Source organism: Colletotrichum costaricense (genome assembly GCF_030867565.1).
Source record: "Colletotrichum costaricense strain IMI 309622 chromosome Unknown Scaffold_5.1, whole genome shotgun sequence".
Classification (NCBI taxonomy): domain Eukaryota; kingdom Fungi; phylum Ascomycota; class Sordariomycetes; order Glomerellales; family Glomerellaceae; genus Colletotrichum; species Colletotrichum costaricense.
The window spans coordinates 1566080-1591274 of record NW_026848234.1 but is presented as its reverse complement, the minus strand read 5'-3'; the positions used below and the strand labels follow the sequence as shown (position 1 = coordinate 1591274).

General features: G+C 52.9%; 8 protein-coding genes across 8 annotated transcripts; 4 read left to right on the top strand and 4 right to left on the bottom strand.

Moving 5' to 3' along the window:
• Window positions 1-531: 531 nt before the first annotated feature.
• On the bottom strand, window positions 532-1213 carry CCOS01_05663 (uncharacterized protein; the record flags this gene model as incomplete). The annotated part of the gene is made up of 2 exons (XM_060453840.1): window positions 532-886; window positions 948-1213. Coding segments are annotated over 2 exons (621 nt in total), but the record flags the coding sequence as incomplete, so codon positions are not given.
• Window positions 1214-6325: 5112 nt separating this feature from the next.
• Window positions 6326-7695, top strand: CCOS01_05662 (guanine nucleotide-binding protein alpha-2 subunit; the record flags this gene model as incomplete). The annotated part of the gene is made up of 5 exons (XM_060453839.1): window positions 6326-6443; window positions 6514-6626; window positions 6822-6979; window positions 7035-7293; window positions 7351-7695. 5 exons carry the CDS (start codon window positions 6326-6328, stop codon window positions 7693-7695), a joined length of 993 nt encoding a protein of 330 aa, XP_060315611.1.
• Window positions 7696-9924: 2229 nt separating this feature from the next.
• CCOS01_05661 (carbon-nitrogen hydrolase) lies at window positions 9925-10923 on the top strand (the record flags this gene model as incomplete). Its single annotated transcript, XM_060453838.1, has 1 exon — window positions 9925-10923. The coding sequence occupies one exon, from the start codon at window positions 9925-9927 to the stop codon at window positions 10921-10923; it is 999 nt and encodes a 332-aa protein (XP_060315610.1).
• Window positions 10924-11660: 737 nt separating this feature from the next.
• On the bottom strand, window positions 11661-14940 carry CCOS01_05660 (uncharacterized protein; the record flags this gene model as incomplete). The annotated part of the gene is made up of 6 exons (XM_060453837.1): window positions 11661-12501; window positions 13089-13144; window positions 13201-13330; window positions 13401-14525; window positions 14587-14703; window positions 14762-14940. 6 exons carry the CDS (start codon window positions 14938-14940, stop codon window positions 11661-11663), a joined length of 2448 nt encoding a protein of 815 aa, XP_060315609.1.
• Window positions 14941-17391: 2451 nt separating this feature from the next.
• Window positions 17392-19042, top strand: CCOS01_05659 (uncharacterized protein; the record flags this gene model as incomplete). The annotated part of the gene is made up of 4 exons (XM_060453836.1): window positions 17392-17682; window positions 17778-18359; window positions 18420-18926; window positions 18983-19042. 4 exons carry the CDS (start codon window positions 17392-17394, stop codon window positions 19040-19042), a joined length of 1440 nt encoding a protein of 479 aa, XP_060315608.1.
• Window positions 19043-20134: 1092 nt separating this feature from the next.
• CCOS01_05658 (uncharacterized protein) lies at window positions 20135-21334 on the bottom strand (the record flags this gene model as incomplete). The annotated part of the gene is made up of 1 exon (XM_060453835.1): window positions 20135-21334. One exon carries the CDS (start codon window positions 21332-21334, stop codon window positions 20135-20137), a length of 1200 nt encoding a protein of 399 aa, XP_060315607.1.
• A 396-nt stretch (window positions 21335-21730) lies between these two features.
• On the bottom strand, window positions 21731-21997 carry CCOS01_05657 (uncharacterized protein; the record flags this gene model as incomplete). Its single annotated transcript, XM_060453834.1, has 1 exon — window positions 21731-21997. One exon carries the CDS (start codon window positions 21995-21997, stop codon window positions 21731-21733), a length of 267 nt encoding a protein of 88 aa, XP_060315606.1.
• Window positions 21998-22656: 659 nt separating this feature from the next.
• CCOS01_05656 (uncharacterized protein) lies at window positions 22657-24022 on the top strand (the record flags this gene model as incomplete). Its single annotated transcript, XM_060453833.1, has 3 exons — window positions 22657-23179; window positions 23243-23916; window positions 23978-24022. 3 exons carry the CDS (start codon window positions 22657-22659, stop codon window positions 24020-24022), a joined length of 1242 nt encoding a protein of 413 aa, XP_060315605.1.
• Between the last annotated feature and the right edge of the window lie 1173 nt (window positions 24023-25195).

The following is a 25195-nucleotide window of genomic DNA, read 5'->3' as shown; positions in this document are numbered from 1 at the left end:
GAACTATCCTTTTGCAACTGGGTATCCGTAGTCAAGCAGATAGTGTAGGTAATCCGTACCTAGGGATCCGTACCCTATGAAGTCAATACATCAGCCTGCCCTAGAGACCGTGCTGAGGTAGTAGGCTGCGATGGACCTTACCCAGACAAAGTCAAACAGCAAGTCTTCGGACTTTGGTAGTCGAGGCTGAGGAACTCGCCCACAGATGTTATCCACAGCAGGCTGGGTCAGTTTGGCGAGCTAATTGACAAGTACGCTCACTAAGCGGTTCGATTCTTCAGCGGTAGCGAGACACAACCCGAAGAACCTGCCTGCCGCCTGAGAAAAGACCTGCGCGTGCCGGGCAAGAATTGGCTGAGCCCAGCCATGAACCCTTCGCCGATGTAAAGATATAGGCCCGACATGGGCCCATCCTCACCTAAGTCCATACAAAAGTACGCCTTTCCCGTTTCTCACCAATGCCATGGTTATTTTCATGCTGCCGGCCGCCGTGGTTTGCACCAGCTGCCGCGATCGAGCGACGGCCTCGCACTACGTGCCGAGGTCGAAAGTTAGTAACCTTCGGTTATGCAAGACATAGAAACCCACTGCCCACTGTCTCCAACTGCATCGCGACTGTGCCTCTTTTTGTCCCTTGCTGTACATGTCGTTGAGTATGGGTGTTGGAAAAGAAGCAGGAAACTTTGCAACTGTGATACAGCGTGTTGCAGGCCATATCGTCTCATCTCTCCTGTCGCAGCCGCCATCATCAAAGAACCTTCTTATCGGAAAATAAATGCCAGCTTGAAGGTCTGGCATCTTAAGTGTAACACAATGTTCAGCCTCCATCACCTCAGCTCCCTCAGCTTCCCCTACCCACCAGGAACGAGGGTGAGAGCGATGGGCACTGTTAACACAATGATCAGCAATCACACACCAAAACATCGTCTACCATCGCAGTCCTGAACCCATCGATGTTGCTTTGATCCTGCATGAACCATAATCGCCTGTGGCAGGGCCAGTCCCGAGACCAGACATGAGGGAAAAAAAACTCTTTCATAACATGCAACGTCTCTACCGAGAGCGGTGTCTGTAATATCCAATCGAGTCCCATTATGGCTGATGCAATGCCATGCCAGACGCCGGTGCAGAAACCTTGAACCCAATTGGGAGAAACAAAACGTTTGGTGCGGGATGCTAGTCCATGCGGTGCAGCGCGTGACAGAGCTTCCCATTCCAAAGTTTACTTCAAAGTGTTTGAGGTCAATCTGCGGGCACTTCTGCCTCTCGTGGAGTCTGGTTGTACCTGTTGCTTGCCTCCGGGGCCCTGTCCTGTGCGACTAACCCATCTAGCGGTTTTCTGTCGTCCATCATACCACTCCTTCGGATCGCGGCTTGCCATTAGACGGATCTGAAAATTAGTTCCACCATCCTACACGCCATCTGCTCATTCGACTACTTTGCTTTACCGTCGTCTTTGTTGCCCTTTACACCGTGATATAACCGTCTGAGGGGTGGTCTGGCGGGGACCTGTTCGTTCAGCCATATTCATTCTGACCGCCCGCATCCGGCAGGGACTTCGTCGCCACGTGGTGAAAGGCGCTCTCGTCAACAGGGCTTCTTGAGACGTCGAGACCGCACCATCTCGGGCGATGTCAAGAGTAATATGGGCTGATATCTTTGTTGAAGGACTTGCCCAGTTGTGCTGGCTCTGGTAAAGCCTTGGCCGTTGCTTCTACAAGGCAGAGAGCCTAGCCCTAGGGCCCAAGCAATCCTTGAAAGCTGCAACAAAATTTCCGGCGGCGAAGTACTCGATCTTGGTGTAGCCTCCGTTGGACTGCGGCTCTGGCGCGGACGGCAGTCTTCTTGCAGCGCATCTGAGTCCATTCTTGCTCCTGTCAAGTCTCCGAGAGGCAAAATCTAAGATGTCCCGTCCATTTGGTCCAAGATCTTTGTAAGGTCCATGCTCGCGTTGCGCCAGCTACTTCTCGAACATATTGGGCAAAGCAGGTGCGGCTCAGGAAACGTGCGTTGATCTGGCTCATCGACGTTCAAGGATCCCCGTCAGAAAAGCCACGAGTTGTGCAATCCATCCACAAACGGCCCCCCTGTCGAACAAAACGAGCTGCTCCTCTCATCCTTGCAAGAGCCACGCCAGGAGGCCCGGGATCATGAAGAAGGATCCCAGCCCACTGGAGCATTCGTTTCTGCGGGACTCTTCCGTCGATGCTGCAGGTCCCCTTTAGCGGCCCGCAGAATCAGCGCTCATTTTCCCACTGGAGCCTGCAATGCTGATCTGAATTATTGTTGGGGAAAAGTCTAGCAGAATGCGACCCTGGGGCAAGACGAGAGACTGCCAGAGTCGTGTTCTACTGGCGGCGTTGCAATTGCATGAATCAGGGGGTGACATGCTTTCCCCGAGAGCGGACGTGTTCGGCCAGGACCCCCGCTATTCGAAACGAAAAGCTGGCATCATGGTTGTGCCATGCGTTGGAAGAAGGCTTGACTGCAGAGAAAACATTGTTACCTATCGAAAGCGGAAGCATTGGCCAAAGCTCTTCGCGGATAGAATGTCGTCGTATGGCAGATGGAGGAAGGTCCAATACTTGATGTGGCTGCGTGGCGAGCCGCTAGATATGGAAGCAACGAAAGAGGCGTCGTCGAGTGGGGACGTGTTTCCGCAAGCAACATGTAGCGATGACCTGCTGAAGGGCGAGGCGCGAGCTGGCTACGGCTGCGGGTGCGACGGCGGGTTCGCGCACGAGAAGGAGGCAGACGAAGAGCTCGGTCCACGAGGCGTTTCCGGAGTAGGGGCTCAATTGGGGTTTTGTGGCAGCGATCTGGTGTCACGCAGGGGCCTGGAGGATCGAAGTGGCTCTGTCTTTCCGTCTGTTGTGTGGAATGCCACGATGACGCTCCATACTGAGAACGGATACTCAGCCAAATTGAAGGCTCAACTGGAGCCTTTGATTGATGCGCTGCCCAGGTGTTATTTGACAGCACAGCCAACAGCAACTGAGCCATTGATTGGTCCATGGTGTGAACGGGATGGCCGCGGATCTGTCGCAGTCCTATGTTGATTGTGGGCGGAGCCCGTTAATCTTTTGAGTTTGAAGCATATCGAACAAGTCTTTGAAGGTGGTGTAGGTATCCGCAGGTGAGGGCAGGATGAGACAGGCGACGCGGATTGGGGTGGTGTTTTGGCGGCAGACCAGACGGTTCGAGGTTGAGAGTTGTTGAATCGACGCGGCCATGTGCCATTGTACTCTGAATCTGCAAGAGTCTATTGGCTTTCGGCTTGTTTGCTGTGACCGTTGGCTTCTCTCCTTGTGCATGAAGTTATGAGGCATGGCAGTTTGCAGCTCGCAACCTGCATTTCTGGGACACTCCGGCCCAACATTGTGCATGCGAAAGGGTGTGCGTCAAACCATGACATAGGTCTTCTTCGAAAGCACGTCCAGACTGGCGACTAGAGATTATTCGAGTGGCTGCTAGCACCTAGGGAACTCAGCCAGAAAGCTTACGTTGTGGCTGCTGAGAGGTAGGTATTCGATATATAGATGCATTTGTGGTGCCTTGAGGAGCATGACATGAGTGTCGAGAGGGTTGTGAGGGTCGCGTGCGAAGCACTGGGGGATGCGGCGAAGTCGATCCTCGATGAGGGTCAAAGAGAGGGCATTCATGAGATGGTTCGTTCGGCTGGGTCCCGAGGAACTGTCCGGCTCCGAGAAGAAGAAGAAGTAGTTTCAACGAGCCATTGGATTGGTTGAGCGACGGATGAAATGTCTGAGATGATGGCGGACTGAATATCTGACCAAAGAGAAAGAGGTATCAGAGGTGGTGAAGCCTGAAGACGGCATTCGTAGCTTTGCACAGAGGAGACGAGGATTGGCGTGCCTTCATGCCTGTGTACTAAGGCGACCGGAGTCACTGGACAGTGGACGGTGCGACGGGGAACTGGAGGTGGCTTGCTTTCTAATGCAAGTGCAAGGAAGGCGCGGACAGACTTGAGAGTACCCCAGCACAAGTAGCTGCCAAGTCTCGTGAGCTGCAATTCTGCGGCAAGAGCGGGCCGGGATGACAAGACGAATCAGACCGGCGATACAAGCCAGGTACGTCAGGAAATGGACCCACTTGCATCCCGTTCTTCTCTTGCCTTAGGTGGAAATCTAGAGCAAGGTACGTACTCGGGACATGCAAGTTGAGGCAGGTACTGCTACCACCCCGGCTCAAGAGTTCCGCATGTTCCTGTTCCCGCTCTCCTGTTCATGTCGCATTTCTTTTTCTTTTTTGCTTTCCAACGGATAAGCTATGCTGCAGCTCTAGCTCTAGCAAAGGTCTGTTGGTTAGAATGAATTCGGTCATACGGGTACAGCGAGGTAGCATCGAAGGTGGTCGGACTGGCATTCCATAGAGTCAGGGTCGTGATCGACGTCGTGGCGGTGGTGGTGGTGGGCGTTTGTTGTGCGGCTATTCACCTTTGCAGTGCAGCAGTTCAGAGTCTACTCAGTACTACCACAGTACGCCATGCATGGAGGAACACGGGTACAGAGAATAATCATTCAATCTGGACTAGATAATCCATGCTTCCATAGACACAGCAAAGTCGCATCAACCCTGTTCTGCTTGCTTGCCCATGCCATTGCCAGGAGTCAAGCCCAAGGACAAGCATACGTACCCATACCCCGGACCAGCAGTTGCGTGACTCTCTTTCCCGTCTAACCAATGTACGAAGCGAGGTACCTTTACCCTGCCTGACCACCACAAGGTACTTTGCGTATCCAGCCGTCCTCGGTTCATACCTACTCTATCCGTACATACCATGGCCACGGCAAGTGATGGAACGGGGCACGATGGTACCTTGTCAACGGAGACCATCGACGGAGGCAAGGACGAGGGAGGCACGGAGGGTACCAAGTGTTGACAGCTAATGAAATTGAATCAGGTAATAAGCACATAATGTACTCCGTACCTTACGGATACCATGAGGTGAGGAGCATGGAGCACAGAGCACGGAGCGCTCCAGATGAATGAGGTGAGGTGACTGAGCAGGTCCCAGGTCCCAGGAGCAAGAGCAGTAGGTAGTGAAGAGGGCGGTACTTCATAGTTTGCTCTCTGTGCGTGCGTTTGGGTACCAAGTATCCCCGTACGGATACAGCACTTTGGCTTGTTCTTCTTCTTCTGCTGCAGAACAACCTGTCTGCTTCGTCTACTTCGACTTCTCTTTCTCGCTCTCTTCCTCCTCTTCTCCTATTTGCTTCCAATCTTCCTTCCCCGTTCCGTGCGTGTCCGCCGTCTTCCTCGATCCTTCTCCCAGCACTTGGCTACCCTCATCACATCAATCTCGCTTGGTCATCACCAACATAGCTTAACAGCCTCTGTGTGTCACTGTCACGTCTCGTCTCGTCTGGCCTCAGCTTCTTGTCTGCTCCTCACATCATCGTCGCCATCGTTCCTTTCTCCAATTCCTGCGCTAGCCCGTTAGTTCTCTCCCCTGACCCGCCATTGGCCTCGCTGGGCAGCAAAAACACCTGAGCAGGAGGATTAACATTAGCAACCCGCAGCTCACCGGGCGTCCGCTACGAACGCCCCCTAGAGTCTTAGCGGTTTTTGTTTTTCTCTGACCTGCCAGCGGGAACAAGAACAAAACCGACAAAAGCTTCCTCTGCCCACTCCCGCCCGTCTTATTCCTCAAACCTGGACCTCCAAAAGGTGTACAGCCAGAGACAGGCACGCCGCAGAGCACTGCACCACCACACCACACCGCACCGCACCGCACTTCATACCTACGGGCAGGCATTGCATTTCGATTCTTCTACCCACGCCGTCCGCCCTCGCCGTCGCTCCCGTCGCCTTGTTGTCTCGACTCGACTCGACTCGACTTCCAATCTCTCTTTCCCCCCATCCTCCCCGCCTTGCGCCTTGCGCTTCACCTGCGTCACGCTGAGATTACGATCCAAATCGACCCTTTTTCTTCCATCCCGGCCCGGTCAACCTCTCATCGCTCTTATCTTCGTCTCTTCGTCTGATCTTGCCGACCTTCAACGCCCTCGGACCATTGCGAGACCGTTCCAATCCTACCTGGACCTCGACGCGAATTCCTCCAAGAACCCTCCTCCCCGGAACTAGCTGCTCGCATTTCTTCTTCCACCTCGTTTTCGCCTTAGACCGTTACCATCTCCACCGGTCCGCCTCATTGATTGTTTCTCGGTTTCTGCCCACACTTTTTTCTTACCGACTGAACGCGTTACTTTCTTTTCTTTTTTGCCCCAACGCTTGTTCAGCGTCACCGCGCCGGCTCCTTCGTGCACCCAAATTATTCGGCGATAAACGTCCCTACACCAATATGTGTTTCGGGGCTCGAACAAAAGATGACGGCGGTGGTGCTCGTTCGCGCGACCTCGACCGCATGATCCGACAAGATGAGAAGCGCCTATCGAAAGAAGTTAAGCTGTTGTTGCTGGGTATGTTGACGCGATCGCTAACTAGCACAATGCATCTGTTCGTGCGCTGACTTTGTTATCATTTGCACAGGTGCCGGAGAATCTGGAAAATCCACTGTCCTGAAGCAAATGAAGTTGATTTACGCACAAGGTTTCAGCAAGAACGAGAAGCTCGAATGGAAGCCGGTCGTGTTCAACAACATTGTACAATCATTCCGTTTGATCCAAGATGCCATGACCGAAATGGGAATCGAGTTCAGCAACCCCGAAAATGAGGCAAGCGACCCCCGATAAAGCTCATGTTGACGCCAATTGAGTGCGACAACCTCGAGACATCCTGTCACTCTTCGTGCGTGCAATGAATAGAACGGCCCGGCTAACACATGGTGTCTCTTACAGAAGCACATGGCGCATATCTTGGTGGAACACGAGATCAACGCCCAAGACCCTCTCCCGCGCGATTACCTGCAACCTGTCAAAGAACTCTGGGTCGACAGTGGTGTCAAGCAGGCAATAGCAAAGGGCAACGAGTTCGCCCTCCACGACAACCTGGCATAGTAAGCATACTGTCGCACCACCTGCCTTTGCAGACAATATGGCTAACCGATATAGCTTCTGTGACGATTTGGACCGCATTTGGGATGCGAGCTACGAGCCCACAGACCAAGATTTGTTGCGATCAAGACTGCGAACCACGGGAATCACCGAAACGGTTTTCGACCTCGGTCAACTGACATACCGCATGTTCGACGTCGGTGGCCAACGTTCAGAACGGAAGAAGTGGATCCACTGCTTCGAAAATGTCAATTGCTTGCTCTTCCTTGTCGCCATCAGCGGATACGATCAATGTTTGGTCGAGGACAAGGATGGCGTAAGTGTGACCGAGTCTATTTTTTCTCGCTTTCTGTCAAGCTGACCAACACAACAGAACCAAATGAACGAAGCGCTCATGCTCTGGGAGTCGATTGCCAACTCGCACTGGTTCACGAAGTCTGCCCTTATCCTCTTTCTGAACAAGATGGATCTCTTCAAGGAGAAGCTCCCTAACAACCCAATCACGTCGCACGGTTTCACGGATTACCACGGCCCCGCCGAAGACTGGAAGTCTGCCAGCAAGTACTTCTTGGACAAGTTCCGCGCCCTCAACCGAAACACCGAGAAGGAAATTTACGGACATTTCACGAACGCCACTGATACGAACCTGCTCAAGATCACGATGGGCTCGGTCCAGGATATGATTATCCAGCGCAACCTCAAGCAGCTGATACTATAAGGCAGAGCCAGCGATATTGGGTCACCAGGTGGCCTAAGATTATCCTCAACCCCCCACCCCACGGCATGCATGAAACATGCCAACTCTAATCGATACCCGCGGTCTTTCCGGCTTTCCTAAGCTCATCACGGCCCCGCCCGGCGGCGCTAGTCATTCACGACGATTGCCACTTTGTCGTATATTTGCGATTACACGCCTGGGCCTCCCGGTCGCGATACATCAGCGAGTCCATTGCGGACGCCGGCACCGATATGGATGTATATTACTCCACTTCCTTTGTGTCTAATTTCTCGTCATCTATTGTTCATATGCCGGCGTTGGTCTGAACAGAGAGTTTGGCAAAAAAAATTGTGGCTGGATCACTCAGCTATTTTTTTTTGCATATTATTATCATCACAGCGGTCGTTGGTACCGCGCAGCCGAGGCCAGTAGAAGAACAGTAAACAAACCACTGAGAGTGGTCCCAACTCGGAGCTTCAAGGTTGAGGCTCATGGGAAGAAAGGAAAGAAGGCGGAGCAGGTTGCGAAGGGTGGTTAGTATGAGACGAAACGGGAGCGAGTGGAGAGAGAGGCCGAGCAGAATTGGATTCGCGTAACGATGGATTGATACCTAATCAAGTGTTTCAAAGCTTTGCCGCTCACATTGGGGGTCAGGGGAAAGACATGTGTGTGGATTTATGCTGCGAGGCGGAAGCGCCGCGGGCTACAGAGCAAGCAGCTATCTCATTTACAAGAGAAAAGGAAAAAATCAGATAAAACATGTTAAAAATTCCGTCTGATGACCGCCCAATGCGTATGCTCTAAATATGTAAAGGGATCTTGTTCGATGGAGTTTATTTTCGGTCGAGCCTCCAATGCCTGACACTCTTCGCATTGAAGAAACATCAGCCTCAATTTTAAGCTTTCATGTAGGAGTGGCATATCCGACCCAAGGAGTTGGGTTGGGACCAGACTGCAACGGTTATTGATACTATGTCGTGCTCTCACCGATAACCGGCGTCCGGGAGAATTGGACCGGACTGGGCTTGTCATGGTTTCGGATTTTGTGATACCCCAAACATGAGCTTACAAAGAAGATGTTTCACGCGGGGGAAGCAAGAGCTGATTTGGCCGGACGAACGTCGCCAGGCAGGCTGCCGAAAAAAAAAAAGATTCAGCTGTTTATCGGGAGGAAGAGAGATTGGGGTAAGTAAGGGTGCGTGCCTGTTACAACGTCGTTGGGGATTTCTGATTTTCCTTTCTTTTGCATTCTATCTCAGCCCGTCGCCTGGTGTAAAGCAAGAAAGGCGGCGGCGGACGGCCAACCGGTGTATCGTGAGGTTACCGATTGCCTGGGTTCATTCGATGGTATGTAAGTTGACCTGGAATGTAAGGTGTGGCACGGGAATCGCAAACGAGTCTTGGTTAGGTTCCGATGCTGCTGGGTTAGGTGGGTTCAGTTTGCGTGCCACGGTAAAGCTGTAGCCCGGTTCCCGTAGCGTTGAGATCTGGGATCTTTGTTGGGGTATGGAATGTCTGTTTTGGATTGCTCCCTAGCTTATAAGCTACGTAGAAACATTCCTTACCTACTCGGCCCGGGAGAGTGTAGGTGGGAGGGTATTCATCACCATGGGGGATGGTAGGCATGGCGATGGAGTCTATGTGTCTTGTGTTTCGGGTATGGAGGGATGGATTTGGAGGATTGAATCGATTCTACTTGATGAGGTCTGTGTGATTCGAGGTGGCATACTTCAACTGGTCTTGTAGATCTCAAAAACGACAATGAGAATTCTGAAGGCACTAGCCGTATATCAATTAGATAATACAATACTGCGTACTATATATGGAGGCGTGATGATGAGCAAGGGTCCTTCTTGATCACGGAGTAAGGAATGTCCAAGGAGAAAACAAAGTGATTAGCGGCGGCTGAACGCGGTGGAGTCCAAGGTAAAGGCCGATCGGAGCCGGGCCGAAGCAATTCAATTTCCCGATAACAGATCGGACAATTCGGAGCCGTGGAAGTTACCTCGCACTGTGGGGATTCGTCTCTCCGAATGCTACAAACACAGTGCGAGATGTCGTCAATAGCCGAACCCCAGGGATGAGCTCCGACCGCGAAGCCCGTCACGGCAGCTACCCCGCCGTTATCGTTCCTCCCCCCACCACCACCACCGCGCCGAACCAAACGTCACTCGCAAGTCGCAACCCCCTCCGCTTCGGAAAGCACATAGCCCTTCCTTCCAACATACAATGCGCCTCGCCCTCCGCACCCTACGCACCCTATCAACAACAATCACCAACTCTCCTGCCCACCGCCTCGTCCCCTTTGGCAACTTTCATCGCAACGTCCGCAAGATGTCGTCCCTCCCGTCCCCGGTGCTCAAGAAGCCCGTCAAGCTAGCCTGCATCCAGCTCGCCTCGGGCGCCGACAAGGCCGCCAACCTCGCCAACGCCCGCGCCAAGGTCCTCGAGGCCAGCGCCGCCGGCGCCAAAATCGTCGTCCTGCCCGAGTGCTTCAACTCGCCCTACGGGTGCGACTACTTCCCAAAGTACGCCGAGACCCTGCTCCCGTCCCCGCCCACCAAGGAACAGAGCCCCAGCTTCCACGCGCTGGCGGCCATGGCGAGCGAGAGCGGGAGCTACCTCGTCGGTGGCTCCGTCCCGGAGCTGGATGCCGAGACGGGGAAATTCTACAACACGAGTTTGATCTTTTCGCCCGAGGGGAAGTTGTTGGCGACGCATCGCAAGGTGCATCTGTTCGATATCGATATCCCGGGCAAGATCACCTTCAAGGAGAGCGAGGTGTTGAGCCCCGGCGACCAGGTCACCGTCGTGGACCTCCCCGAGTACGGGCGGATCTCTGTGGCCATCTGCTACGACGTGCGATTCCCCGAGCTGGCGGCCATCGCCGCGCGCCGGGGATGCTTCGCGCTCGTGTACCCGGGCGCCTTCAACTTGACGACGGGGCCGATGCACTGGCGGCTGCTGGGGCAGGGGAGGGCGGTGGATAACCAGATTTACGTGGCCATGTGCAGTCCGGCGCGGGACATGGGCGCGACGTACCACGCTTGGGGACACTCGTTGATTATCGACCCGATGGCGAATGTGCTTGTTGAGGCGGAGGAGGGGGAGGGAACCGTTGCGTGGGAGTTGGAGGGTGAGAAGATTGAGGAGGCGAGGAGGAATATTCCTATTAATTCGCAGAGGAGGTTTGATGTATATCCTGATGTTAGTCAGGGAAAGCAATGAGGATGGTATGGGATGGGATGGATGTTTGGTGTAAGAGAGTTTCAAAGAGATGATGATGTGTGTTTGTTGAAGCTGGTGGAGCAGATTAGGTGCATATAGAAAGGGGTTCGAGGGGTGTCGGCTCCATGTATACCACTGTGGCGCATACAAAAGATGGTCGGGTGGGAGGAAAGACTTCAGCTTAGGTATTACGTGCATCAATGACATCTGCCTTACATTTCAAGCAGAGTTATTTGCGGGATATCACGGTGATTGAGGGATCTCGTAGACGTTGATCAGTTGAAGCTCCACTGCATGTCAGCCTCGAGATATCGAGGGCTACTCACCGTCATCCAAGCAGGTGATCATGATGATCTTCAGCCCTCACTGTGGAGCAGCCAAAGTCTGGGCCTATCTATCGGTCTTCAGAACATGAGGAATACTCATACAGCCAGTGATTCTGTCTATTGTCTTTGTCCAAGATACAGGATGGAGGGAACCACGAGGATCGTAGACCATCAAGGCTTTGATCCCAAAACAAACACCACCATGCATCGACTTTGGCTTTACCTATAAGACAGACGTAATCTGGTCTTAATAGTGTAAGGGAATCCAAATCAACTCAATAATAGCCCTCATGGCAGGTCTGAAGGAATTCCTCTTCTGCCGTCACAGCTGAAAAATGACCGCTTTGGCATCCCATTTGCAGCCGAAACAATCATTAGAAACGAAGCCAAGAGAAAAACGTACATCTATCTTCATCTCTTCAAAGCCGTCTGAACCCTAGTCTTACACTCATAACACAGACTCGCCCCATTGACCCTTGCAATCGCCGCCTCGTGCGGCATCAACGTCGCCATCTTGGCCTGGAACGCAATCGACGCCGCAACCACGAACTCGCTAGGCAACTGGCCCGCAAGCCTCTCCCACGAAGCCGGCGAACAGTTTTGCACAAACAGATCCCGCAACCTCTCCATCAACCCCTCGACGTCGTCGTCTCTCCTCCGGTGAAGGCTCGCCAGCGCGACGTAGCCGTTGGCGAAGTTGAAAACCCACCACTCGGCGCCGTGTTGCTGCTGTGCATCACCGCCTCCGCCGCCGCCGCCGCAGCTGCCGCCGAGCTTCGTGGCCCCGACGTCGAGCGTCTCGCGGATGGCGGTGGACACTTTCCCCAGAAGCAGGTCGTCGTGGAAGCGGTCGCAGAGGGACCACATGTCGACGAGCTCCGTCAGGTCGTGCGGGGTGTGCATGTCGCAGGGTTTCAGGGAGAAGGGGGAGACCTCGTAGTAGACGGCGTCCTCGCCCGGGTGGTCCGCCGCGTTGCGGCGGCAGCGTTTGACGCGCTGGGCCGTGAGGCGGGTGAAGTAGCATAGTTTCACGTAGGTGCCTAGGGTCAGCGGGCTGATGCTGACGTTGACTTCGCCGTCGTTTTCGTCTGCGTTGTCGTCGGTGTCGTTGAGGTCGATTGTGTTTGTGTGGGATTCGGCGAAGGGTCCGTCGAGGCAGCGTTGGAAGTATTTTGAGGACTCGACTAGGAGGGACTTGTGGATTGCAAAGGACTGGTCTGAGGTCTTGAGCCAGATTATGGTTTGGGGTTGCCTTGGTCTCTGGTCAGTGGGAAAAGTGACTCAACTTCTCTTCTATCATGGACGCTTTCGGACAGAACGAGATAATGCTGTGACTTCACTCGCAACAACTCAACAGCACAAACACAATTACAGCTAGATATCAGATCAAATCGCTTTTCAGCTTGTTGACTCACCGTAAGAGAGAACCCGCATCGCTCAATTCATCAGGTCTTGGCGCTCCTCGGTCAAGTGTGGTATTCATGGTGCATATGTTTCTGCAGGTACATTCGCCAATCTGAGATCAGAACACGAATGTGAGAGTGGGAGAATGAAGTAGCAAAAAAGCCAATTCAAAGTGGCGGTCGACCCCGCGCGGGATACGGCCTCGGTAAAAGAGCTTGTTCAACTCATCTAATGTTTGGGACCCAATCGGGTGGGTTATCTTGACTCGATCATGCGCGGGTGAAGGGATGATCTTTCAGCTACATTACATTTCCATCGACGGAATCTCGCTCCACAACTGGATTACAGCTTGTCATCAAGCACACTATGTTCTGACGTCACAGTCATACGGTTCTTCGGTAACCTTGTACCGTGATCTGTCTTTACCTTATCTACAGACAGCTGTCTCCGGTCACAGTTTGGTTTGGGTAGAGAGCTCTGATACTCAGAGGCTATGTTCTCATCGTTAGTCGATGTATTCAGTTTGTCTGGCGGTTGATATACTTACATTCGCGAAGAAACCCTGGGGATCGTACTTGGACTTGATTTGAGACAGCTTTGCGACATTGGCGCCGTAGTACGAATCAAGCGGAGGGGTGGAAATCGTGTCATCCATGTAGCCCGAGTAACTCGCCATTCTGTTGTCACTCTCATCAGTCACTCATTCTCATCAGGCTCAAAACACAGCAAGAACGAAGAAGAACTCACCCAACAAGAGGACGCAGGTAATCCTCCAGGCTCTTGAACCATTTCACATAGCCAGCATGGACCTTCTCATCCGCGGAGCTGGACACGATGAACTCCATGTGCGAATACGCCTGCTCGCGCCACGCAAACGCCGCATCGCCCGCGACCGAAATGTTCCACGCGTGCCACTCGATCCAACCCTGCGCCGCGTCGTCGAGCTCGTCGATCCGCGAGATGGCGTTCTTCATCGTCTCGTCAGTGAGCAGCTTATCTTTTTGGACCATGAAGGATTTCGACAGGCGGATGAAGCGCGCCCAGGGTTGCGCGGGGGGTAGCTCGGGCGCTTTTGTCGTCTCGTTGTAAGTGAAGTTTGCGTAACCCGGGATCTGGACGAACGGCTGCTGGATCGTGTTGACGACAAACGGCGCGACTTGCGCAACGGCCTCGTCGGCGCCGCACTCGTTGACGCCGTAGCCGAAGAGGCGGGCGTTGATGGTGTTGCACCCGCCCGAGATGTACGCCGCCGGTTTGCCGATACCCAGGAGCCCGGAGGCGTTCACCATGCCCTGCAGCTTTTCGAGGGTGCAGCCGTAGCACCATCCAATCACGTCGGTGCGGTTCTTGTACAAGTTCACCTGCGAGCTGAGGGCGCTGTCCGCGCGGGGCGCCCACTCATGGAACGTCTTTGCGATATCGAACCGCGTGTCGGAGCCGTTCCACTGCAGGTACACCATGGCGGACCGGGGGAACTCGTACATGCGCAGCGTCCACTCGATGACGATGCCGTAGGATCCGCCGCCGCCGCCGCGGATGGCGAAGAAGAGGTCGGCGTTTTCGTCGCGGGAGGCCGTTACGATGCAGCCGTCCGAGGTGACTACCTTTGCGGACTCGACGTTGTCGACGCCGAGGCCGTTTTGGCGCATCTGCATGTTGAAGCCGCCCGCGGAGAGGAAGCCCGAGATGCCGACTGTGGGGCAGATGCCGCCCGTCCAGTCGAGGCCTTGCTGGCCGAGGGCCGTGTAGAGGGCGCCGAAGCGGATGCCGGCGCCGACGGTGGCGGTCTTTTTGTCTGCTGCGATGTTGACGTAGTCGATGTGGGTGATGTCGATGACGAGGGCATCTTGGAGGGCGGAGTATCCGAGGAAGCTGTGCAAAGTAAGTTGCTTTGAACTCACCGAGGGCAGGTTTGGAGATGTTGAATGCTTACTGGTGACCACCGGTTCTGGGGACTGCTTTGATGCCACTCGTCTTTGCGCATTGGATCAAGGGTGCAACTTCATATGGCTTTTCTGCGTAAGCAATCAACACTGGCATCTGTGTAAACCTGTTGACCATATGGTAAGCACTGTGTCCTGAACTTTGAGGCAGTATACTGGTCTCACTGGATGGCCTCTCCGATTCTCGCATCGTGGTATGTAGGATCAGTCGGTGTCACGATGCGCAGAGCCGCGTTCCCTCCAAAGACCTCCTCCACACATGATTTGAGGGCGTCTCTTTTGATCCGAGGTGCGGCAAGGACTGCCTGCGCAGAAAACGCAGCGAGGAGAAGTGACAGCTGCATGGCGAGGAGCTATGGCGGGTTGGCTGATTCGTTGACGAGGAGGATGGTCTGTGGTTGCTGGTAGGGCAGGAAGGAGTTCTTCCGGAAGGTCGCGGGTGACTGTTAAATACATTGCGCCGATGATCTTTTGGGCCCCCTTCTCCCCTGCTTCGCAGACCACAAGATCGAGGATATGTACAGCCCTCTTTCCTCCGTCTTGGTCCTTAGTTGGCAAAAGTATAATACGAAGCACAATCGGTCGATAGTCAAACGAGACGCCAAGGATTAAATTAGCGAAATGGACTTCCAAGAACAAAGTCCGGCTTGGGTAAGAGTGGCTGTGATATGTTGGATGCTGTTACCTAGGCTCCTCCGCTAAGGGACGGATGGGAGCCCCGGGGTGGATCCCGCCGCAACGGCCGGTGGTAAGATGTGATTGGCTGAGAAGGCACAGCCTCCGTCCGAGTCAACACGGAAGACTCCGGAGAACATCGGAAGTATGCTTTGTAAAAGAAGAACAGCCAACAGCTCTTGACTGGCTTGACTCTTAATTTCGGTGGCTCTTTGAATCGTGAAATAGGCCAGGATACCTCGAGCGAGCAACCGCATAATCCAACATTTTGGCGATCGGCACTCTATGTTGGCATGATAAGATCACCAGACAGCACAAAAGGATCGTGTCAACATTAGTCTTAATTTCGTCGAGGCATTTGCAATTATGTCGATTTTAAGATAAGAGTTTACGGTATGCGAAGAGAAGAAAAAGGGCAGAAAGGCGGGCTGGCAGTATCTAGACAGTTTCCCAATCGCCTGAAGAGACTCGTTGATCAGAGCACAGAGTGTTCTTCAACACGTCAAACTGAGCATGGGGTGCATAAAAACGATCGCTGGATCTAGATTTCGCTGCGATTTTGATGCAAAACCTCTCAAAGCTTCTTTCACTTATCTCCAGACCACTGGCCCTACCAGTATCTCATTTTAGGTGAGCCTACCAACTATGCGTGCGTTCAGAGGGCCCTTCAGTAATAGCAAGAAATGAAAGCCCACAATACTCGGAATGAAAGTAAACCATGAGTTGTCAGAGTATAAGAATGAAAACCACCAGAATTAGACGATAACATGGGCGAAGACAGCTGTTGCCAAAGAGACCAGCGTCGCTACGTGATGGCACCAGGAATTGGGTTAGGACTGGAGGGTTTATCGTCGAAAATATATTCTGGGTCGACCCTCATCCTCCATATGAAAGATGTAGACATATCCACTCAAAGTGTCACGCGACATCGACAGGGTAAGAGCAGTTCTATAGTCCGTTTGCGTATGTTCACGGCACAGCAATCCACCCGGACCTTCGGAGAGGGCATTGCATGACGTACGCCACCGGGATTCGACGGTGAAATAAAGTGAACCGTCGTCCTGAGAGATGTTCTAGAAGCTCTCAATGCGACATCTGTTGCATCGTGCAACCGCAAATTCCAAGGGGAAGGGTACTTGGCCAAATGTGATGCAGACAATATACGAGAAACATCCAACTAGCATGTTTACCTCCGACGAAGCCAAGCCATCAAAAAGCTTCCGGCGGAGTCCTCTCTTACGCGTTTGAACAATTATTAAACGCTTCTTTGCTAAAAGTGATCGGCGGAACGCTAGCAGCATGGGTCTTATGAGATCGAGATGTCCAAGGCGCAGGCGGACCTTGGCCGCGCACCCATGACTCCTCAAGCTCTCTCCGTAGTCCGAACCCAGGGAAGAGGAGCCCAACTTCGTATAATCCATATGTGAAAGTGATTCCATTGAGTTAGACTTCATCCATGCCATGCTCGAGGATCGGCGGAGTCAGGCGCTCGCGATCTCCGACGGGCTGAAGCATATCGACGAGGAGATAATGGGAGTCACATCTGACTGCTCCCGCAAATCCTCAAGCTGAAATAGTCATGTGCAGGATCTTCAAGTCACGGGATTTTAAGCTTGATGCAAAGAATATCTTAGAGTATTCATGCATGAGCCACTTCAAGCCACAGTTTCGATGGAGCGGCTCATACCCCAGATCGACGAGGCTAAATCATCCCTTGAGCCCAACGCCTGGACATCACCGCATTCCGAGGCCTTTCGGAGGGACGTTTTGTTTACCCACCGGAGCAAGAAAGTCGACCTTCACCGACAAGTCAACATGTTTCGGGTGGCCTTGGCTACGCGATGGAGTTCATCTCAACATCCACCACGAAGGTAATTGTTGTTTTGTTGTTGTCTCGTTGGCTTCGGACGGACCTCCGCCGTCGGGCATCTCTCAGTGTTCATGGAGATTGGTAATTTGCTGAACTTAAGAAAGACTCGTGCCCTCCAGATCCTTTTTCCTGGACGAGTCCACCAATATTTCTCGTTATTTTCTCTCTTCGAGTGTATCCGCGAGCCCGTCTGGCTCATACACCAGTCACACTCGTTTCTCCGCCGGTCCAGTCGTCGTTCACTCCTCGAATGATGTTGATTCTTCCAGCACTGTTGGTCGCAGTAATACTTCTAGCAAGATGGTATTCCAAGCCTAGGACGATCCCCGCCTACAAAGGCGAGGGCTTCTTCTCCTTCCTCAGCGACGCCCACGACTACGCAGTCAAGCCCATCTCGCTCATCCGTCGAGCTCAATCCCAATGCGGTAATATCTTCTCGATTCAGATCCTAACGGTCCACAATGTCTGGCTTCGTGGAAATGAGCTCAACAAGGCTTATCTCGACATGCCCGAGAAGGCTTGGTCTTTCGGCCACGGAATGGTGAGGTCACCCTTCTCCCAGATAAGCCACCTCGACCCCAGATTTTGAGACATTTTAAAAAGTAGGACTTGTCTCAACTCACATGTGATTGTTAGGGAATATTTCTCAACAAGATACTCGACCCTGGATACATGGATAACGTCAGGGTCATGGTCGGCTCCCTCAGCCGGTACATCAACCGCGCCACGGCTCAGGCGCACATGGCCAAGTGTACCGTGGAGGAGACGCACCGCTGCGCACTTGAGTGGACGACCAAGCCCGATGTGGAGCTCTTTGACGGCGTGTCCGAATTGACGCACAAGGTCATTGTCAGAACGTTGATGGGCGATGACTTTTACAAGTCGAGCGAAGAGCTCTTGGGCTTATTGCACGCGATGGAGTCCGATATTGGCAGCATCTGGTCCTTTGTGCTGCCCGACTGGGTGCCTCACCCCCCGGCGAGGAGGTTGCATCGCGCTCGTGAGCGCGTGAAGGAGATCTTTTGGGAAAAGCTTAGCCAGCGACACGTCGCGGCGAAGAATGGTGACCTCGAGACTGACCTGCCGGACTACATCACGCACACGCTGCACGAACAGAGCATGGCGCCTTTGAGGCACTTTCTTCCTTCTCATCACACTGTTTTGATGTTTGCTGCTCACACTTCCACAGTCGCTGCGATCTCGTGGGTCGTGGTATGCGTATGTATAGTCTTCATCTCTTCACGTGAATGAGCAGCAAAACTGACAAACGCCTCTCAGCTTTTACGCCATCCCGATGTCATGGCAGCCGTGAAGAGAGATGCCCGTAACGGAAATACAGACTCGGCGCTTCTACAGGCCTGTATCAAGGAGACGATGCGCTACTATGCAGGCATGAAGTGCCTCCGACTCGCGATGCAGGAAGTGCCTGTCCCAGGTACGGATATTATCGTGCCAAAGGGCTCAGTCGTGTCCATCTCGCCCTACTTGACGCACCACGACCCCGCCAATTATCCGAACCCGGACACCTGGATGCCCGGACGTTGGCTCAATGCCGAGAACAAGCTTGTTAACCTCGAAGAAAAGGACGGCAACAGTGTGAAGAGCATGCTATTTGGCGGCGGCAGCCATCGATGTCCAGGAGAGAAGATGGCCATGATCATTGTGACGCAGACCTTAACGACGCTGTTGCGGTCCTACGATGTTACCTGGGCTTCGCCGGACCAGCCTCGGACTGTTGACTTTGAAGACCTCGATTTTGACAAGGTTGGCTCCCCTTGGCTGAAGGTAGGCCGTCCAATAGTCTCGGAGACATCTAGGTCGCTTTGCTGACATCTTATCAGGGTGACTTGAAAGTGAAGGTTTCTAGGAGAAAGTGGCCCGAGATTATGGCGGGATGTTGAGATTATTGTAGTGCACGACGGTTATATGAGTAGAATTAGTAGTCCACCATAATGAGCGATGGGCATTTGGCATTATTGGATTAGAGAATCAATGAAGTTATGATCATTAGACCTCTCTGTAAGCTGGAAATCACCGTTGCGAACACTGTATCATAAAACATGTCTCCTACTTGTGCCTCGTTCGCACCCGGATCAGACGCTCTACTTGGGAGCTGGATAGGAATGAATTATGTTTATCGTCGGCCGGTGTGCGCCATTGACGCTCTTGATCTGCCGACGACATTGCATACTCTTAGCACTCGTGATCACCAAGCTTCGCCGAGTAAAATTGAGTTTGGTCACCTTTCAGCGTTACACGAATGCAACGTAGTTTAAACTTCTGGGACATTGACCTGCCTGTCAGCAGAAAATCTCCGTGGAGGAGGAGACATGCATCCAGATGGGGGCGGAGGCCAGTCCTCTTTCATCCGGAAGAAGCAGGGATTGGGGAATCTAAGCGTGCCTCTATACCTCCGCGAGCTTAAGCAATATGTCGGAGAGGGGCACGGAGATGGAGAATGTAAACAAAGACTGCAGCTCTTTTCGACGTTCGTTGTTTACTTTCTGCTGGCTCCTCCTTCCGATCGAGATTCGCAATGCTTCGACCAAGCCTTGTTGCGCAGCCGCCAAGCCATATAATCCCATCAACTGCCCCGCCGCTAGGAGCTAAGATGAGGACTACGTCAATGAGGCATGAAAAAAAGAAACACGTTTTAGAAAGATGACTTGCTCCCCGAATTCCTACATGCCTGATGGTGATGGTGATGCTGAGCATTATGAATAGCTTCAGGATAAAGTTAATGCAGTTTTGTGAGCTACTAGAGTAAATGCCTAAGATATGTCTAATTTACCGACGCACCAATACAATTCGACCCGTAGATGAAATCAACTCCAAACGCCCTCAATAATGCCGCCAATAACACCGTAAATCACATTGCCATCCATCGCTTTCAATGCATGCGCGCCTTAAAGCACAAATTCCAACAGTAAACAAAAACAAGTAATGAAGCCGCCAGGACTTCAACCAGGAAGGCAACCTCCAAAATGCCATGATCATGCCAGACCCTGCAAACACTTTCTGAAAATACCGCTCAGCTCGCCCACGTGCTGTGGCTCGAACGCGCCATCGTGGTCGCCGCTGAAGGGCACCGTCTCAAACTTGGCAAACTTGTCCGCCTCCCAGCACATGGCCTTCTCGCGCATGACGGAGCGGACAAAGATGACGCCCTCGCGCTCACGCTGGGTAAGGTTGGGGTCGTCGAACGGGTCGGGCTTGCACTTGATGAGGACGGTGTGGAAGTCGGAGACGCCGTCCTTGGGGAGCAGCTGGCCCGGCTCGACGGTCGAGATGAGGCCGAGGCCTTTGTGGATGTGCTTCTTGATCTTTTGTAGAAAGTCACGGACCTGATCCGGCTCGTTGTCGTCGTCCAATTCTTCGTCTTCTTCGTCCTCGTCGCCTTCTTCTCCATCTTCCTGTTTGGCGACCTCGAGGTCGTGAGCTGCTGTCAGGATCTCGGCGTCGATTTGATCCTCGGTAGGAAAGTCTTCCAGCATTCGATTCTGCTCGGGGCAGTATTCTGATCCGGCGTCACTGCTGCAAGCTGGTGACCCTGGAGTGCTCGGGGACCAAGCCGGGCTATCATCTTCGTAATCGCTCGAAGTGCTGCTGGAGTATGAGACCTCCGTTGTAAAGGTTCCCCATGTACTCGTTCGGTTCTCGCTAGGGGTCAGGTAGTCTCCGAACTCGCTCTCGCTCATGACGGGCGACCCGATTGGAGAACAGTCGGCGTCCATCAGTCTAATGTCGGCAGCAACGGTTCTGGTGAAGGTAAGGTGGGTGAGGGAGCGGTGATCCTTGGCGCTGGGGAACGAGGGGAAGGTCTCTGGGTTGGCCGAGTCAAGCATGATTACCTTTGTAACCTTTTCTCCCTGGTCGCGCAGAACCATGGCCATGTTCATGGCGATCATACCGCCCATTGACCATCCTCCTAATAAGTAAGGACCCATTGGCTGGACTTCTTTGATCTTCTCAACGTAGAGTGCAGCGAGGTCTCGCAATGTTTCGGGAAATTCAAAGTCATCGCCTCCAGGGCAATGCATAGGGGAAGTGATGCCGTATACTGGCCTCTCATCGTCTTCGCTAAGAGCTTCAAGGCGGAGAAAGGGTAGTGCGAGCCCTGAGATGGCGTGGCATATGAAAAATGGTGTAAGGTGGGAGTCTTCGTCTCCTTGGAGAAGAGTGATAACCTCCATGTTGGTAATAGCGATGTGGATAAATATGAGTAATATGATGAGATGAGTAAGAGACGGTAGTTGTCGTGATTTGAGCGAAAGCAGAGAGCAATTAGTCTTGGCAGAAAGCTGGGCTTTGGTGAGTAAAAGTAAAATATCTTTTGATTTTGAATGAGGCCGGTCAACCGGCGAGATGCTCACGAGAACCTTTGACGACCGAATGCGCCGAGAAGCTTGTTGATGACCTTCTGGAAGCACTTTTCAGCCTCCTCGAAGACCAAGTCTTATATCGAACATTGCAAACTGAATCCGTGATGGCAAAAAGTTGCAAACCGTGATGCAAAGTGGCGATGAACTCTCACGACCGAGATGACGATGTCAGTCTCCAGCCGTGCTGGATGGTGTTCCAGAGAAGGTTCATCTCGTAGCCTTGAAGCGTGGAACCGCTCCGATAGTAACAAAAGATGCTAAGGAGATGGCACGGATACCCAAAGGACCACTTCCAGGCGCCATCCGCTTCTCCTTTAGAGTCACCGGAGGTTCTCCATGGAACACTGGACGACCACGGCGGTGACTAGGAGGGCCAGCGCGTGGCGAGTGATTGATCCGCAGCCGTTGAAACGACAGAAGGCTGTTCCCCAGATGCTCCTTAGTGTCCTGCGTCGTTGGAGTTAACCATGGCATCGGTCTTCGGGAAACTTCATGAGCGCGACGCACACGAGCGTTGACAGCTTGATTGGATCGAGATCCGTGGTAGGGGTTCCTGTTTGATGTCGTGTGCTACCATGACGACATCGCGACAACAACAGTAGTCTCGAAAGAGATGCGTGGGTGTGTCTCCGGCAGTGGAACCTCGTCCCAGATTGTCGGGTATGCGGCAACTTTGGTGAAGTCGTTTACTACTCCTGTTCATTTCTTCCTTCGTCCCCATGATTCTGACCGCACATATGTCGTTAGGCTTCACTCACATTCAAAACAAAGAGACATGGAGAACCCAGACGAGATGCAAGACGAGTGCTGTCGATCTCACGGAGACCAAGTGTGGCTTGGCCACTAGTCACTCCGCAAAAATAAACCTTCTTGTTCTCCCGAATTGGAGTTTTGTTCAATGACACTGAAGCCTCCGAGAAGGGACGGAAACGGAGATCAGGGCCACGCTGACTGCCAGACTTCCTCGGGACCACCTCCGAAGAGAGGAAATGCTTAAGAAGGAGGATCTGATCACAGTCTTGTGGCATTTTTAAACTCATCAGCTCACTCCTTTCCCTCACCCATTTCTCATAATAGACCTTCATCCTCCTGTCAAGCGCTTGCTCCGAGATCCATCCCATAACATCGACAAGATGCAGCTCTCCAAGTTTGCAGTACTGCTGCCACTCTTGGCCGGCTCTACTGAAGCAGGCAAGATGAGGGCCCCTCGCAGCTGGGCCGCCGATCGTTACGATATGCAACTCACCTGGAACCAGTTCGGTTTCCTCTCCCACCAGAAGATCGGTAATCCTCCTCAGGAAATCCCCATCTTTGTGGACTGGACCTGGATCAGCCAGTACATCCTCTCGCCCAAGTGCTACGGAGAAGAAAACGACCCCGCGGCCTGCCTCAACGTGCAGCAGCTCTACTACGACCCGGCCAAGTCGACATCTCACCGAGACGCATCTAAGCGTTTTCCTAGCCGCACTTGGCTACCCAACCACTTCTTCTTCTGGGAGCCTCTCACGGTCGACTATGCGCAAGATGCTGTCCAGATCGGTCCGGTGACTTCAAACTCCATCATGCAGTTCTCTGATACCAACTTTGATCTCTCTGCTTTCCCGTACCCCTTCACTGGAGTTTTGGGTCTCTCCCCTGTTTTCAAGGGTGACAATGGTACGCGATCAAGAGTTGTAGATGAAGCTTCTCATATGACACTTTGAACTGACTCGTTTCCAGCTTCTTTCCAGTCGCCATTCTACCAGCAGTGGAAGGCCGGCCAATGGAAGAACCCGACCATCAGCTTCGTCTACTGCTACGAAGAGTCCATGAAACCCACCTGCGGTGGCAGCGACGGCCTCCAGTCCTTTGGCGGCATCATGGACCAGGTCGTCAAGGACAGCGAGATTTACTGGTACGCAAACTACGTCTTCCCCGACGTCAACACGCTTGCCTTTGAGTACTCTCCGGGTTTGTACAACTACTGGGCCACGCCCCTCGACTCGCTCTGGATCGGCGACGAGCTGCAGCCCACGGAACCCACGTCCAACAGCTCGGGCAAAGCTTCCATCTTCGACCACGCCTCGTACGGGCGCGGCATCCCACTGACCCCCAACGCGTACGACAAGCTCGTCAACCTGACGGGCGGCCAGCCGCTCACGCTCGAGGACCCCACCATCATCAACAACGGCAACCAGTCCATGTACTCCGTCGACTGCGGCAACGTCGCCTCGTTCCCCACCGTGAGCTACAAGTTTGCTGGACACGACAAGGTCTGGACCAACACGCCGAAGCACTACGTCGAGACGCTGCCGGACGGGAGGTGCGCTCTGAATGTGCGCGCCATGGCGACCGGCGACAGGTTCATTGGAAACTTTGGCGAGACGTTCTTCAAGGACAAGGTCGCTATTATGGTATGTTTCCGCCATATTATTCCGTCAGTGATGATGTCCGCGGTACTAACGGTTGCTCCAGAACTTTGAGACCCTTCAGGTCGGTATCGCTGAGATCCAGTGGTAGGCAATCCAGTCTGTGTCATATTCGACTGCTCGTGGGATTGACGAAGTCAGGCCCTCGGCATAAGGTACTCCTGAAGGCCATGGGGTCACCTCAGGACTAATGAATCGAACCCTCGGTTCTCGCGTGGGAGTTGAGTGCTAGAATGCATATTTGTGGAGTAACGGCGTAGAATATCCAGATTTGTAGAGGTGTGACCCAATAATACTCAGAAACGGGTTGTTCTTTTCGCGACATCTTGGTCGTTTCCCTAAGGATGGATCGTGCATGCCCCTACACAGCAGTGTATCTGGGAGATTCCTGGTGGCTTGAGGGAGATCTCTGCTCAAAGCGGCATTGGGGCTTATTCAAGAAGCGAGCAGGCACCGACTGTTTCTAATTTCGGAACTGCCGGATCCATGTGGGAATCTATCCGGAAAGAGTGGATCCCGGCCCGGCCCCGAACGGGAGTCGCCTTTTTGGGTTCCTGGGGGGCTGGCTTCCCCATCCCCTAAGTTGATCTCCAACGTTCGTGTACATTGCCTTACGGAATACGGCGTTGTTTTCGAATGATTACAAAGTTCCTTCGGTTTAGAATGATCACTGTAACCATGAAGCATCAGTGGCTTTCCATCGAAGTTCCCAGTCACCGTGCCGCTTGCTGGAGCACTGCCTCATCCTTCTGACGCCTCTACAACCACGAAAAGCGACAGCTCTAAGTAAACAATTCAGGGTCTCTTGGAAATAGCAATGTTTTGGTAGATCAAGATATTTGAGTAGGAAAATATTGTCGCAGCACAAGAAATTGGTTGAAGTCGCGATGGAGAGTCGTGTTTGACACCTGGATACCCTTAAGGAAGTAGTTGAGAGATGTCTAAAGCGATTAATGAGACTCGAGGCAAACCTGACTGCTATTGCTACAAAGAGGTTCTTTTGAATGGACTGCCATATCTGATCATATATGACTTACCAGGACCGGACTCGAGAGTTGCTTGGTTTAGCATCGTCAATTTCTAGGGCAAGTAGACTAAAATCAGAACAGAAGTAATCAAGGCAGCAGGGAAATTTCAATCTCCAGTAAAATGGGGAATTTCCAAGCTCGTTTGATTAGGGAATTCCATCACCAGTGTGATGCGGCACTCTTAGCAGTTTCCGGCACGAGAGTTGAAGAACATGACTTGATGCCTGTTTTGATAT